The following is a 16,693-nucleotide window of genomic DNA, read 5'->3' on the forward strand; positions in this document are numbered from 1 at the left end:
GTATTTCGAATGATTCTGACGATTTGACGTCTCTTATTTTAAAAGTAAAAGAAATCTTATGTGGTTATAATGAAGATTTCATACAGGTAAAAGTTCCATTCGTATATTTAACATTAGCACGATAGAAAACTACATCGTAATTTTATAAAATAATTATATGCATGTGTATTAACACGGAGTAAACACCAATTATTAGTAACGTAAAATCAATGTTATAATTTCTTACCCAACAATATAACTGTTACATGATATATCGTGCATTATATACGCTTATATATTATACATCATATATAACATTTACATTGTTGTGTGGGAAATTATAAAGTTGATGTTGTGTTACCATTGTATAGTTGGTTTTTCTACCGGACAATACTGCTTACTGACATTTAATGCTCGATTTTATGTTTTAAAGATGTAAAAAGGAAAAAAATGATTATATTAGATTAAATTGTCATTATGAATAAATAAAAGTTAAACTACTTAAAAATATTTGACAAAGCATTGAATATTTACACAAAGTTTACAAGTAACGCATTAATTGCACACAATTATATTTTTTTTTTAGATAGATACAGGTAACAAATATAATTATTACTTTTACCATTATTACTTTGTACATTTACGATACATGTATATTTAATGGACAGAAGCGAATCTTAAAAAAAGTCTTCAAAATTTTATAACGATTGATTATTTCTTGGATAACTGGATAACTGTAATAAATTACATTTTATTCAATGGTAACGAGAAACGATAATAAAATGTGTTACTTTTCAAAAGTAACTTTTCCAATTCTGGTATTTACATTAAACTATAATAAAGTATTTTGTAATATTGTTTCAAATACTATCTTAGCAAGTTATAAGTATTGTAATAAAGTATATTACATAATGTTTGTAAAATTTATATATATCTAAATTTATATATGACAATTGTTTTCTCTCTAAAACTTCCAGATGTGTTTAAAACATTATAGTTATAACGTTGCATCTGTGATAAATGCTGTTCTAGAAAACACTTTACCACCTAATTTGAAAAAATTAAATGAAACATTACTATGCGTACCACCAGATCCAATGGTAAATAACTTATGATTGTATAAGTATATAACATATGATTGTATAAGTTTTATTATATAATAATGAAAAAACACATTTTATCTATGTTATGTGCTTTTAGAAATCACCAGTTGCTATAAATTCCGCTACAGATGTTCGAAGATTAAATATTTTCGATAACGATGAATTTGATGTTCCAGCTCTACCGAAAACTTATAAAGGAAAAAAGTAAATTTATACACATATATATACACGCGCGCGCGCGCACACACACACACACACCCACACACACACACACACACACACACAAATCTATATAAAACTTTATATAGATTGTGTCAAAAAATTTTTAATACTAATTCTATTACATTGAATAAACATCTTTTTTTCTAGAAAAAAAAAATACAAGGATGCAAATGAAATGTTGAACGATAAATCTGAAATTGACAAATCCATTTATCAGAAATATAATATTATAGATGATTACGATGATGAATATGATGACACATATGATATCCATAATATTCGAAATAACGCAACAGATTGCACAGAAATAGATTCTAGGGCTTTTCCTACTTCAACAGTTGGTTTAAATATTTTATAATAGTAGTTTTAATAAATAATTTCATAATAAATTTATGAATATTAACTCTTACAATATACATGACAAATCTTATTTTCAGATTCTTAGCACAAGTGATAAATATGATACTAATTCCGAAGACGAAATAGGAGTTGAAAATGAAAAGTTAATACAAAACATCGATCATTTTGTATTAAACCCAATGGAATTGTGTGCTAAAACAGAACAACGGAAACAATCAACAACAGGATGTAAATATTCATCTAATGTAGTAGGTATGTTCAAACTCATTTGTGTATGTACTCATTTGTGTGTGTACATTTTTCTTAGCATTTCTTAACAATTTTATTAAGGTAGTTAGTGATCCATGACGATACAATTAGAATGGTTAATACAACACGAAGAAGCACAGTTAGATAAATCTGTGTATGTACTAAATGTTTATAACATGCTGTTAAAATTTGAAAAGATTTCTGAGAAGATAGGTTTACCTACTACTACTACTACTACCACCACTACCACCACCACCACTACCCAGTCAGCAATCTGTTAGCAGTCTGCCAATAGATTGGCGACAGATTCGATCAAGATCTGTCGACAAATTCAGAGATATTTGTGTGTGTGCGTGCGATCTGTATTGAGATTATGTGTGTTCTGTCGATAGAGTTTGCTGACATGTGTTTGACGGCAGATTGGCGACAGAACCTGTCGCCAAAATGCTACGCGCAACAAGGTTTGACGCTCGGTTTCTGTCGTCAATCTGTCGTGTTGGCATAGTATAGTCATATGAGCAAGCTTCTAGTCAGATTTCTGGCGATTTAGTAACATCGTCGAATAGAACAAATTCTGTATCAGATTTGTTGCTGCTCTGTCATCAAAAGTTTACAGCAGAGAATCTGCTTCTCCAGGTTCAGTTATTCTACAGGCAACTACTTTAAGCTATTGAAGCGTATTGACAAATATGTAATAAAAAGATCAATTTTTTATCATGTAAATGTAAAGAAAATCTCTTTATTAAAAAGATATTTTTTTTTATCGGTTATAATACTTGAAATCATAAGTTCATTCATTTTTATATGTGAGTGCGTGCGCTCACACACACACACACACACACACACACACACACACACAAATATATATATACACGCTAAGGTACGTAATGTAACATACGCATTTCTTCCTCTTTTATTTAAGGGAAATCTGGAAGTCAAGAGCAAGACAAAGATGTTTCTACTTCTAAAGGACATAAGAAAAATACATATAAGAGTTCACAAGGCAATCATAATCGTCGTACAGCTTCTCAAACGAAGAAGAAATAAGGAATGATTCCATCTTAGAACTGAGTTTCAAATTTGAAAATTAGATGATACGCAATGTACTATCGAAAAAAGCAATAAAAAAAAAATATATATATATATATATATATAATTATTTAACCCTTTTAGTGCCTCACGACGATATATCGTCGCGTATCCGAGGGCGTCTTACTATTCGCATTGCGAGAAAACTCTATCTCAAAATAAATTTATAAAACATTATAAACGGTCTAATTTCATTGCAAAAGAATTTAAAAAATTGTTTTTGGGTTTAACTTTTTGTTATATTCTATGCTGGTGCCAAGGCTCTGTATACGCTGGAGCGATAAGGTAGAAACTCATTCTCAGGTCTGATATTAGTTATTTTGTTAAAAATGATTGAAAATGTAACACTTATACTTCATACTACGTGATCTACATAAAACTGTGATCAAACGATGATTATTCTTATGTGCAAATATTGTTTGTAGAAGAGAAACTTGTTTCTGTTTTTCATCATGTTTTATATTGATGTTATTCGTATGATTTTCAACAAATATTGAAATACAACTGGCATTACTTTATTCTTTCTTTATTTCGTAATATGCTGCTTTTTGAATTTTGTAAATATCATTTTTAGTTTGGTTTTTATGAGCTTTTTCCCAAACCTTAGCAAATTCGTCAAATTGGCTCGGTATTTTTCGCATAGGTACGATACTTTTGCTCGGCACTAAAAGGGTTAATGTCTCTGTAAAAAAATAACGGACATTCTTACAACAATACTTATTGTTTATAGTATTATTACATTTAACATTTCTGTTTTTAAAAAATTTAACAGGCAATACTTACATACACACACACACACACACACACACACACACACATACACACACACACACACACATATATATATATATATATATATATTTATATATATATATTTATATATACACATAAATGTATGTGTATATATATATANCAGTCGAATATGTCGTAACTGCAGTATATGTCGTACCAAAGTAATTTTGAAAAAAAACGTCCATCAATTTTTTCATTTCTTTCAATGTTTTTTATTTCGATCTCGGTTAGATTATAAGTGTATGTATGGTTAGAATATAGAATGTAGATGTGGTTAGAATATAGATGTGTAAAAAAAGAAGTTCGACAGAAAATAAAACTTAAATTGTCAGGTAAAAATGCCCCTTATGTCCCCTCTTTAAAACGTTAATTAACGTTAAATATCTTTTTATAATTTGTTTTATTGATTACTACCAGAAGAAACGCGACTTTCAGTGGAGTAGTACTTCCAAACATTTGCCGAAGATTTTGGTGTATTTTTTATCTTTAAGGCTCTTACTCCCTCGTTGCAAGCATTCTTATCTAATAACGTCAGAAGAAAATACACGCCAACAACTCTTGCGTTATACGTTCAAATAAAAAAATGTTCCCACAAAATGATACTTGTGATCAATTCAACACAAAATTGTTAAAATTGTCCGAACACTTTTATTCGAACTATCAAAAAATAGTTGCAAAATTAATTTGATATGAAATTTATTTTTCTAACCTCTTTTCTTATGATTTTGTCATGAATCTTTCGAGAAATAAAATAATTATTTACTATTTTCATATTGTATATTATTTAATAAGTACACACATATTTAACAATACATTATCTGGTTGTTAGTTTGATGGGAAATACGATGGGAGATAAGACAATCTTTGATATATCTATGCAATATTGATGATTTTTTGCACATACTTTTTGTGAAATAGAAGTATATATATTTGTGGTTAGATCTCACTGCCATAATAAGCTAAAAAACAATTTTACATATTAACATTCAACATAGCACACAATCTACTATTCATGAAAAATATTTAATTCAAAAAGAAACTTCTGACGACATGATCAGATAATTATTTTTATTTTAACTTTTTAATTAGTCCACTTACTTCATAAGAGTTAATTTAGGCATGCCTGGATCTGCACCTTTGCTAAAACCTAAAAATGAAAAATATTATAATTCCAATATCAATTTACGTAGTTTTACTTAGTCGTGCACATAAGAAATATCCATTTCATTAAGTTTAAGATCTAACCTAAATAAAGAACGGCAGGAATAAAACCCCACTGAAATGCAAATTTGCTCACATTCAGGACAATGGCTATTCTCTGCTTTGTAGCTGGATTTAAACCCATTTTAATACGTAATACTTATTGTACGTCTGTCAATATTAACGTATTCGTCTAAAGCTTCGTGAAAAATTCGACAGACTAAACCACTGAAATATACATATAATATATCAACGGGAGTGCATGAGTATTTGCCTTATGGCTTCTGCCGACAGGACGTGGCAACGCTTGCCGCACGGCGGAAGTTCGCACGGTAGTCAATAAACTCTTAGTTCTTATCAAGAAACGGCATGTTGATTGGCTACCGCGCGAACTTCCGTCGCGCAACAAGCATTGCCGCGTTCTGTGGGTAAAGCCATTAGATTTTCAAAGCGAGTTGACTTGTGGGTGTTTCTCCTAGATGTGGGGAATTTTCCTAATCGGGTGATATTTGAGTATGTTTTTGACGGTCGCTCTTAGTACTAGAGTTATGAGTTAATAGTTATTATTTAATAAAATAAAAATTATTAACTAATGTGGCTTATTTGAATTATTAAATAGCGGCTGGGTACGAATACGATAGATCCCGTGCTGAGGTTGAGAAAATAAAAAAAATATGAAGCTTCACATCTTCTTAAGATTTTGTGGGAAAGGGAGGATAATGGCTTCTGCCCACAGGACGCGGCAATGTTACCGCGCGGCGGAAATTCACGCGGTAGCCTATCAACGTGTCGTTTTTCCACTAGAACTAAAAGTTTATTGGCTGCCGCATCACTCCTTGCCGCGTGGCAAGCAATTCCGCGTCCTGTGCACAGAAGTCATAAGAGAACTAGTAGTAGTAGTGCAAGTTAGTGTGCTACCAATGCAGCAATAAAAAATTGCTGACCTATGATTGAGAATAGGGTTTTAGAACGTCTAGCCTAGCATCGTCAGTCAGTAGCAGTGTAGTGTGACTATACAATCTCCAGTTTTATAGTCGGTAAGTTGCTTTCGTACTACTTCAATTTTTGTTTGTTCATCATAATGTGCAGATATGGTTTTCTGGATTTCTAGTTCTTTAGTGAACGCGTATTTTTTCTTTTTTAATATATTATACTTGCTTCGGTAATAATCGAATCAGGTCTAATCTGTAAAATTATCTAACTAATCATCCAATTAAGTAATTAAATATCAAAATTAACAATTGTCAATAGGAAAATAGCGTGTTCGGCGCTCCGTGCCCATGAGGGTTGCCGAAGAAGCCACCTGAAAAGCAAGAAAAAGAAGATGTAAGCTACACACACACATACATACACATACACAGCACACACAGCAATTTAACGAGCAAAAACCAGGCTGTCTACTGTGACGTTTTAAATTTAATACTGTGTGTACTTAGAACATTTTGTGTTGAACTACATTCGGTTACACACCGTGTCTGTGATGTCTCTTGCTATTGAAAAGTAGCAGCTGTAGTTAAAAATCTTTTTTACGATTTTGTGACACATAAATTATAAAGCTATGCATTTGGCGAACACATATTTATTGTTTCACGATTGAACTGAATAATGACAAATGTATAATTATATTATTCTTCAACTCGATTACTGTTGTGATACTTGATAAAAAAATTGTTTGATAAAATTGTTTGATCAACCCTCTGTTAAAATGGATGATAAAAAACTTGTTAAAAACAAGTCCAAAACAGTTTATTCCAAACGGTTTCAATATCAATGGTTCGATGATAATCCTTCATGGAGAAATTGGGTAAAAGAAGTTCCTAATGAACCTTCAAAATTTTTCTGCAAGGCCTGCAAAGCTATATTGGCTTGTGGTGTTTCAGAAATAAAGAAACATTCTAGAAGAGAAAGTCATTTGAAAAATATGAAGGCACAAAATCTGGATTGTAATATTAGCAATTTCGAAATAACAAATAGAACATCTTCCATAGAAACGGTTAATTTAGAACAATCTGAGATGATTAAATCTTTGTCCCACTCACGAAAGGATTTTGATTTTAACGATCGTGTAAAAATTGCTGAATTAAGATTAGCTACCTTCTTCGTTGAAAAGAATGTATCGTTTACAATCATATCTGATTTACTCTCACTAATGAAAGATATTGGAAATGAACACGGTATTTTACAGACAATGTATTTAGAGAAGAAAAAATTAACACAGATTACTAATAATGTTTGTCATGAGGAAACAAATAGAATTACTAAAGTTTTAAGAGAACATAAATTTTCAATTTATGAGAACGAAACGTCAGATAAGAGGAACGGTAAATGGCTGTCACTAATGGTCCGATATATAGAACCGAAAACGTTAAATGTTAGATGTGAATTACTCCAAATGATTCACTTGGATGCAATCGATTGTTCCGCTAGCAAGATCTTCAAATCTTTCAAAAATGAATTGTTGAAAAAGAACATTTCACTTCGATCGATCGTTAGTCTTGCTTGCGATAATGCTTCAGCGACGGCGGAGGATAAAAATTGTTCTTTCAAAACAATATTAAGCGCAAAGAATCCAGATCTTGTTATACTTCCTTGTGTGTGCCATTCTTCAATGGTGGCGGCGAAAGAGGCCTGCAAAATACTTCCTCGAGATTGTGAACATTTTATCAAAGGTATTTCTACATTCATCAGTGGTAGCTCAAAAAAGACAGCTATTTTTCGAGATTTTATCACGTCCTTTGATGAAAAATCATCCCTGACAATTTTGAAATATGCTGAAATGAGTTGGCAAATGCGTCACAAGTTTATTCAAAGAATTTTGGAAATGTGGAATGCCTTGGGTAATTTTTTGATGGAACAGACATGCAAAAATATTCGTCCTACAGACGATGATCTAATCTCAATTTTTCGGAATCCTACGACAAAAGCTTATTTTTTCTTTTTAGAATTTACACTTGACGCTTTCAATAAGTACAATGCTAAATTCCAAACACGAAATACCGTCATTCACGAGTTGCAAACTTCTTCGATGGAATTGCTGTTTTGGTTCCTTAAAAAGTTTATCAAACCCAACTTATTATTATTAGACCCCGAAATATCCTGTAACCATACCGTAAGGAATTTGAATTTCTCCGATCCCATTAATCAGCTCTCTTTAGAGGAAATTGATTTTGGTGTCGAGTGTAATGAATATTTGCAAGGCCAATTGAATCAGGGAATTCTGTCTGAGACAGACATCAGTCTTGTTCGAGAATACTGCTTGCAATTTTATGTTAAAGCAAGTGAACACATTCGCAATCATCTCCCTGTCGATGATACTTTTTTGCAACTAGTTAATGTATTTGCAAGTAGATCCGCGTTATTCGATTGTGATCGAAATTCCACATTTCGTAAAGTGCTTCAAGTTAAACGCAGATTATGCGACGTACTTGACGAAGACTCGATTGAAAATGAATGGAAATTTTTATATGAAATTGACCCACGTACGAAAAACGAGTTGTCCAAGTTATCATTCGACGATATGTGGATGAAGATTGGCTTCTTTTCTACGAATGACGAAAGAAACGAATCTTGTTTTCCAAATTTGCGTTCACTTCTTAGTGTTGTGAGAGCTCTCCCTCACTCAAATGCTGAGACTAAGCGTGCAATTTCTGTTATACCAGATGCGAATACGAGGAAAAGGAATGATATATCGACTGAGACATTAAATTCAATTTGCGTTATAAAATATGCGTTAAAAAATAATAACAGTACTGCTCGCACCATGACAGTGACACGTGAACATTTAGATTTGATAACTGCGGAAAACATTTTGTAACCGAAAAACTGAACTGCGGAGCGGAAAAGCAAATTTGTATTGCATGTGTAGGACAGTGATATAATATCGCCTCTATCAGAAAAATGTGTAAAAAACAAAAAAATATGTCTGTAAGAGAGATATTGTTTCTACAAAAAAGATGTCACACGAATGTAAAAAATGTGTAAATAAATTATATGTTTACGTTTCTCATATATTGTTTTTAGTAGATTAGAGATTACAGATAAAAATGTAACAATATTTCCGGCGTTCGAATACTTTTGTTACCCATGCCTGGTGCGTATTTCAAGAAAATCTGTCGTAAACACTATATATGCGATTGGATTATTTTCTAATTTTACTAACATAATCTTGGGACTTCCTTCTTGCTATAGACACTAAATTGTTTTAAATATTCAGGATTAACATACATATTTTATTTGCTAAAGATAAGAAATCTAACCGTTCGAATACTTTCGTTAGCCACTGTATGTAATATTATTTATTTTATCACTCCTTCTTATCTGTTATTAGAATTAGGTCAAATTACAAAATATGTTCATTCGGTATCGAGAGGATCATTCGATGATGATCTTCAGATCATTTTAACTTTTCAGAGTCAAGATCGAAATGATACTTCAAGGTCAACTTCTTCAATTTTTCCAAATATCATATTGGTGCAAATGAAATGGCCGTTTTTAAGTGATTTATGTCAGAAGCGTTTCCCTATGCTTTTATTTCCAATTATTATTTTTTTGCTAACCTTGCTTAACTTTAACTTGGGCTGGAGCAATTTTCAATAACTATGGTACTCTACATGCATACGCGTGTTGTTCAGAGTTTAGATTATTAGCCCTGGTAAAATGAAGACCGTGGTGTGACATGGTGTGACACCTCTTTTATAGACATTAGTTCTAACTAGTTATCGAACGCATTAATAACTTCCGCCCACAGGATGTGGCAACGCTTGCTGCACGAGGAAAGTTAGCGCGGTAACCAATAAACTTCTTATGGCTTCTGCCCAAGACGCGGCAAGCGTTATCACGTCCTGTGGACAGAAGCCATTACCGAAAAACATCATGTTGATGTGGACAGAAGCTATAACGCGGGCGACGACGCACTAGATTTGCGTTCGGGAATCCACACTGTGTGCACATTACTAAACACCAGCTGTTCTGTAACACCCAAGCTATGTTCGGAAACATCACTTTTTGGTATGCTTTTGTGACTTCAGTGACTGAGGTGTGCACACAATGTGGATTTCCGAACGCAACTTAGAGTTCTCGAACGGTGATGCGAGTAACGATAATGAAGCCAGCGGTACACGGAACATTTTTTCTTGCTGGATTGCTAGCTGGATTTGCTGCCGTGTGGGCAGCTATGTTGGTAGCACTGCTGGCCGTAATGTTGGTTTGGCTTTACACGGTGCGAGCTTTAAGCTTCTATCAAACTACTAATGGCTTCATTTATCTATTTCTTTTTTTCACTTTCATTTCTTTTATACGTAGTGGATGTCGTAATTCCGTCTCATTTGACAAACGATACTTTTAAAGTGAAAACTTTGGTCATAGGAACTGAGGCAACGTCCTGATTGGTCCTTACAATGAACCAACACAAGACCACTCAAGAAAAATAGCACCTGATCTATTACGAAAATCCAGCAGAACAGCCAGCAACGTGGTCAGCAGAGGAGTCATTTCAAGACAGCCAGCAAAATAGCCAACATAGGATAACGCAAGTAAACTAGCAAAAAAAAAAAACGCTCCGTGTGCCTCTGGCTTTAAACCAAGGCGACAGGTTCTCGAACGCAGTCTAGCAGAACAGAACGCGCGGCCAATCAGAGCATTTCACAGCCTAGAAAGTTTGAGACCAGCCATCATAGCCATTCACGGAAAAGAACGGAATTGGCGCTGTGATTGGTCTCTCTCGTTGGCTTCGCGCGCGTGATTCTGCTGAGAATTTTCGCGCATTATGGGATTCCAGCAGCGTGAGCTGCTTTCTCTGTTAAGAATCCAGCCATTCAAGGTAGCACACAAGCTCTCAAGCTCTCAAGCTTTTTAGGGACACTCGGGGGAGGTCAAGAGACAGATGCCGAGCTACGCACAACACGCCTGTTTGTAGAGACGATTATTTGCTACATGCGGTTGGCTACTCTGTGACCTAACCTGTCAGAGGTGAAGCAGCAACAGCAGCAGCGGATCTGCGGTCGTAAGTAGTTTTTGGGCACGTACATTCGAGAGAGTATTTGCGTAATTTTATTGCGCTTGTTAGTGCGCGGTCTGTCGAAGACGTAAGTAGGAAACAAAACAAAAAAAATTCGGTGGCATATTTTCCGCGAAGAAAAGCGCAACGTCGACGCACGCCGTGTTCGTCCGACGTTCGCTGATTGCGGAACACAAAGCTGGCTCTACTGCGTCTTCACGGCGAGTTGCCGTCTCTCTGCCTCGGTCGTCGCTGCCTGTTATGCGGTGAACGTCGACAGGTGAGAGTGCGTTTTTTTCTCTACTTACTCTACTTGGTTTTGTTTCAAGACTTCGCATTTTATTAATTGTGTTTTTCCTTTCGTTTGTTACTATTGCAAAAGGTGTTATAATACATGAGAAACATATCTTTCTTACGTTGTCACTCTCTACTAATCTTAACTGAGATATAAATGAATGATGTACGCGCACGTAAATGCATAAATTTTACATGTATTGCATTGCAATTTTTTAGTGAAATTTGCATAATTTTTGTTGCCAATTGTGCAAATTTCCTTCCTTCCTTTCTATTTATAAATTTTGTATTTAATTTACAACGACAATAACAAAAAAAGATACGTATTTTAACTTAAAGCACAATGATAATTGTTCATTGATGTCAAATTAGAATATTTTGAATAAAAGATATTAATTTCATCTCAATTTTATGTATATTTAAAATATATTGTTTGTGTCTTTGTGCTTGTTCATTTTCATGTATCTGTAACTTGTGATAATTGGTATGACAATACATATATATATATACAATAACACACACGCACGTGCGTGCATATAATCATATATATGTATATATATATATATATATATATATATATATCTATATTGATTTATATTATATTATTTATATTATATTATTTATATTATATTATTGAATATTAATCTTCTTCTTTTATTTCTATAGAAATTATAGTAATACATAGTAACAGTGACGCTCACTCGACAAGCATATAAAAAAAACAGAATGTCTGGGCATAGAGGCGGTGGAGGAGCTGGGAGTCATCATGGAGGCCCTCCAGGCCTAAAACAAATTGACTTGGATCAAATTTGGGGAGATTTACGTGAAGGCATAGAACAGGTGTATAATAGACAGTGTATGTCAAAACCAAGATACATAGAACTGTATACGTATCCTTTCGATATCGATAAAATATTTCTTGTTTATTTTCTTTTCTTTCTAATCTAATCCTTACAAGAGATATTTTCTTGCTACATTCCCCCAACTACTACTTTCTACAGACATGTATATGATTATTGTACGAGTGTTCATCAACAATTGACCAGAACATCGACCAAGAGTAAGAAAGGGCAAATTTCACAAGGAGGTGCACAATTAGTAGGATTGGAATTATACAAACGTCTGCGTGACTTTCTTAGGAATTATCTTATTAGTTTACTCAAAGTAAATATGTAAACGCCATGCTTTAGAAAGAAAGTTATTATTACACCTTATTTTAAATATTTCGTTACAATACAAATGATTATTGTAAATATGATTATTGTATGTACGGCAGCATGGAATTGACTTGATGGATGAAGATGTGCTGCAGTTTTACACAAGACAGTGGGAGGAATATCAATTTAGTAGTAAAGTGTTAAATGGTGTATGTGCATATCTGAATCGTCATTGGGTACGCAGAGAATGCGAGGAAGGTCGAAAAGGAATTTATGAAATTTATCAATTAGCCCTGGTTACCTGGCGAGATAATTTATTTAAGCATTTAAACAAACAGGTGTGAAGAGAAACATCCTTTTGCTGAATTTATTGACTAATGTTCTCGTAGTAAATATATATTGTTTTATGTTTTTTTTTTCAGGTTACTAGTGCAGTGCTTAAATTAATCGTTCGAGAACGCAATGGAGAAACAATTAATACCCGATTAGTCAGTGGTGTTATTAATTGTTACGTAGAATTGGGTTTAAATGAAGAAGATCCAGGTGCTAAAGGACAAAATCTAACGGTGTATAAAGATTCTTTTGAAAATCAATTCCTCGAAGATACAGAACGTTTCTATTCTAACGAAAGTTTGAATTTTCTCAGACAAAATCCTGTAACAGAGTATATGAAGAAGGTATGAGGCATCGAAGTATATAAAAAATATCTTACATTCTTATATCTTAAATTCATATATCTTAAATTCTTTTTTTTTCTGTACAGGCAGAACAGAGATTATTGGAAGAACAAAAACGAGTTCGCGTTTACTTACATCAAACAACTCACGAACGATTAGCGAAGACATGTGAAAGGGTGCTTATTGAAAAACATATGGACATATTTCATGCTGAATTTCAGAATCTTTTGAATGCTGATAAAAATACAGATTTAGGCAGAATGTACCAACTAGTAGCGAGAATACCGAATGGCCTTGGAGAATTGAGAAATCTTTTAGAAACTCACATAGCTAATCAGGGACTCGCGGCTATAGATAAATGTGGCGATTCTGCGGCTAATGTGCGTATAGATTTTAATGTAACTAAAATTTACGTTCTTGAGCTGTGATATATTGAGTTACTGAATTTGAATCTGAATTTTAATTCATCTCTGTCCATCTTATCCGGCCTTAATGAGAGGCCTAAATATAGAGCTGAAGACTGAAGAATTAAATTAAATAGTTAAATTTAATTAAATAATTAATTTACTTTGTAACTATTCACACACACACACGCACAGAGAGATGGAGAGAGATCAATGGACTGCTGATGATAACATGATGTGATATCTGTTTCTATAGGATCCAAAAGTATACGTGAACACTATTTTGGAAGTGCATAAGAAGTATAATGCTTTAGTGTTGGTTGCATTTAACAACGATAGCGGTTTTGTAGCAGCTTTGGATAAGGCTTGTGGTCGATTTATCAATGCCAATTCTGTTACAAGAGCAGCAAATAGCAGCAGTAAGTCACCTGAATTATTAGCGAAATACTGTGACTTGCTGCTCAAAAAGAGCAGTAAAAACCCAGAAGAAGCAGAGCTTGAAGATACTCTCAATCAAGTCGTAAGTGCCATAATTTATAACAAAGCATTTCAAGCATTTGCGTATTCGTCGTGCTCATGGCAAACAATATGAAGCTAATTGTATTTCTGTAATCCTATTTGTAGATGGTAGTGTTTAAATACATCGAAGATAAAGATGTATTTCAGAAATTCTATAGCAAAATGTTGGCGAAACGATTGGTGCAACACATGTCTGCCAGCGATGACGCAGAGGCTTCCATGATCTCTAAGTTGAAGCAAGCTTGTGGATTTGAATATACTTCAAAGTTACAACGCATGTTTCAGGTAGGAGTTACCTTCTTGTATTTTGCATTTGCATTAATTTGCAATGTACAAGTTAAACATAGATTCCATCCGATAGATTCTATCGATAGATACCAAGACAGAATTTCTGTTCTTATTAAAAATTATCCATCAATACCATGCATACATGCAGTGTAATATTATAGCAGTCTGTTATTCACGCGTAGGATATTGGCGTGTCGAAAGATTTAAACGAACAGTTCAGAAGACACTTGGTAAGATCTGCTGAACCATTAGATGTGGACTTCAGTATACAAGTTTTGTCTTCTGGTTCATGGCCATTTCAACAGTCTTTCACATTTTCTTTGCCAACAGAGGTAAAAAAGCATGGTGTTTTTCCACCAAAATATCATTTTCCACTAACTAGTTAATCGATCGATCGAACATAATTTAAGATATTTTCTCTGAATTCAAACTCACTCGCAATTATTATTATTATTTTCAGCTAGAACGATCTGTACATAGGTTTACTACTTTCTATAGCTCACAGCATAGCGGCAGAAAATTAAATTGGTTGTACAATATGTCTAAAGGGGAGTTACATACCAATTGTTTCAAGAACAGGTACACATTACAAGCCTCGACTTTCCAAATGGCTGTCTTGCTGCAATATAATGGATCTACATCATGGACAATACAGCAACTACATTATGCTACGCAGATAAAAATGGATTTTTTACTACAGGTAATGTGAAGTGTGTAATGAGTGTGATAAGTTGCGGTTACAGTATATAGCAAGATATTAAAAATTATATATGATTTACACACATACACACACAGGTTATTCAAATACTTCTGAAAGCCAAACTTTTAACCGCAGCTAGCGATGATGTAGCTGAACTGACACCGCTATCGACAGTAGAACTTTTTACGGGATACAAGAAGTATATGCAATTTCTTTTGTATACATGAAATTTTATTTATTAGCAATCGATCTAATTATCTTATTTGTTCAATGTAGCAAGAAATTACGGGTGAATATTAATATACCAATGAAAACGGAATTAAAGGTTGAACAAGAAACCACACACAAACATATAGAAGAAGATAGAAAACTTTTAATTCAAGCAGCAATCGTTAGAATTATGAAAATGCGGAAAGTATTGAAACATCAACAATTAGTAGCAGAAGTTTTGAATCAATTAAGTTCCAGATTCAAGCCAAGAGTGCATGTTATCAAGGTGAGTAATTATTTGAATTGAAGCTTTTTCTTATAAAATTGTTAATTTACAAGAGTACCTTGATATGTAAGTGTGTATATGGTAAAAAGTATAAAAATATCTCATATGTTATTATCGTATCAATTTATTTGACAAAAAGTTGGATTCTTTCAGAAATGTATAGATATTTTAATTGAAAAAGAGTATTTGGAACGCACAGAGGGTCAGAAGGATACTTATAGCTACCTGGCATGATCAGTTGATTTAGGACAACGATACAGCAGCAACCATATATGCATAATAAAGAGAATCTTACATTATCATTGCTACATACGTATCATAATATTTATTTAAGTCTCGAAGTTAATTCTCGTACTTTTATTCTGTACATGGATGCCTTTGTATATTGTTGTCCTTTTGGTCGCATTTAGAGTCTGAGGTTTTATATATACACATACATACACACACATGTACATATGTGTATGTATGTATGTATATGTATATATATATATATATATATATATATATATATATATATATACAACATACACACCGCGCGCATGCGCATGTATGTGTGTGTACATATACGTGCATTAATAAAATTATTTCTCGTAATTCAAAATGCTGAGTGTGTTACTGTCTGTGCTGTTTTTCATATAAAATGGGACATTTTATAATGTTACAGTACAGAGTGTAATATATTTATATATGAGATATTTAATTATTTGTGAAAAATTACAAAGTAATATAGTAGAAAGAACATGCTCATTACGCTTTTAATATTTTTTTTTTCGGTTTTGAAAAATTAGAATATTAAAGAACTATTTTCTACGAAAGAAGAGACGTTGCGCGAAACAACAATGGAGAAAGTNAACTATTTTCTACGAAAGAAGAGACGTTGCGCGAAACAACAATGGAGAAAGTAAAGATCATGTTATGTCTATTATCACACATCAAAAAGATCATTGTAAATTGTAATCAGTTATGAAAAGAAGCCATGATATCGTAATAAAATGTATTATATAACATAAGAAGAGTTGTCAGAGAAAATTTTTGAGCACATAGATAGTAATGCATTTTGGCAAATCTACTTTTCACTAGATAAATTATTTTATGACCAGAAAATTTAATATCGATGGACGCAAATCACTGTAGTCTAACAATTGTTTTTGCATAGTATAATCCCCCCT

General features: G+C 33.1%; 4 protein-coding genes across 7 annotated transcripts in view; 3 read left to right on the top strand and 1 right to left on the bottom strand.

Annotated features, from left to right (window-relative positions):
* Positions 1–2,978, top strand: part of LOC106748595 (activating signal cointegrator 1 complex subunit 2) — an 8,264-nt gene extending 5,286 nt beyond the window's left edge. The window contains 6 exon segments of the mRNA XM_014627281.1: positions 5–86; positions 957–1,079; positions 1,180–1,286; positions 1,452–1,641; positions 1,742–1,916; positions 2,836–2,978. Of these exon segments, the coding sequence (XP_014482767.1) occupies positions 5–86; positions 957–1,079; positions 1,180–1,286; positions 1,452–1,641; positions 1,742–1,916; positions 2,836–2,978 (820 nt within the window).
* Positions 2,979–4,564: 1,586 nt separating this feature from the next.
* Positions 4,565–5,263, bottom strand: LOC106748597 (mitochondrial import receptor subunit TOM7 homolog). The gene is made up of 3 exons (XM_014627283.1): positions 5,040–5,263; positions 4,893–4,941; positions 4,565–4,753 (listed from the first exon to the last, which is right to left on the bottom strand). Exons 1-3 carry the CDS (start codon positions 5,137–5,139, stop codon positions 4,738–4,740), a joined length of 165 nt encoding a protein of 54 aa, XP_014482769.1. The 5' UTR covers positions 5,140–5,263; the 3' UTR covers positions 4,565–4,737.
* A 610-nt stretch (positions 5,264–5,873) lies between these two features.
* LOC106748603 lies at positions 5,874–9,003 on the top strand. 2 transcript variants are annotated; one of them, XM_014627297.1, is made up of 2 exons: positions 5,874–6,031; positions 6,246–9,003. In XM_014627297.1, the coding sequence occupies exon 2, from the start codon at positions 6,700–6,702 to the stop codon at positions 8,806–8,808; it is 2,109 nt and encodes a 702-aa protein (XP_014482783.1). In that variant the 5' UTR covers positions 5,874–6,031; positions 6,246–6,699; the 3' UTR covers positions 8,809–9,003. The 2 variants fall into 2 exon arrangements, with proteins under 2 accessions (XP_014482783.1, XP_014482782.1); XM_014627296.1 differs by lacking the exon at positions 5,874–6,031 and adding an exon at positions 6,061–6,156.
* Positions 9,004–10,692: 1,689 nt separating this feature from the next.
* LOC106748601 (cullin-1) lies at positions 10,693–15,832 on the top strand. Of its 3 annotated transcripts, none has more exons than XM_014627294.1 (14): positions 10,693–10,995; positions 11,059–11,269; positions 11,950–12,173; positions 12,285–12,447; positions 12,560–12,778; positions 12,863–13,117; positions 13,204–13,497; positions 13,778–14,041; positions 14,146–14,325; positions 14,511–14,660; positions 14,789–15,028; positions 15,124–15,227; positions 15,305–15,524; positions 15,678–15,832. In XM_014627294.1, the coding sequence occupies exons 3-14, from the start codon at positions 12,010–12,012 to the stop codon at positions 15,756–15,758; spliced, it is 2,334 nt and encodes a 777-aa protein (XP_014482780.1). In that variant the 5' UTR covers positions 10,693–10,995; positions 11,059–11,269; positions 11,950–12,009; the 3' UTR covers positions 15,759–15,832. The 3 variants fall into 3 exon arrangements, with proteins under 3 accessions (XP_014482780.1, XP_014482781.1, XP_014482779.1); XM_014627295.1 differs by having other exon boundaries at positions 11,128–11,269; XM_014627293.1 differs by having other exon boundaries at positions 10,693–11,269.
* Positions 15,833–16,693: the final 861 nt, after the last annotated feature.

The sequence above is a fragment of the Dinoponera quadriceps genome, unplaced genomic scaffold (genome assembly GCF_001313825.1).
Source record: "Dinoponera quadriceps isolate SergipeBrazil2010 unplaced genomic scaffold, ASM131382v1 scaffold3037, whole genome shotgun sequence".
In the NCBI taxonomy this organism is placed as follows: Eukaryota; Metazoa; Arthropoda; class Insecta; order Hymenoptera; family Formicidae; genus Dinoponera; species Dinoponera quadriceps.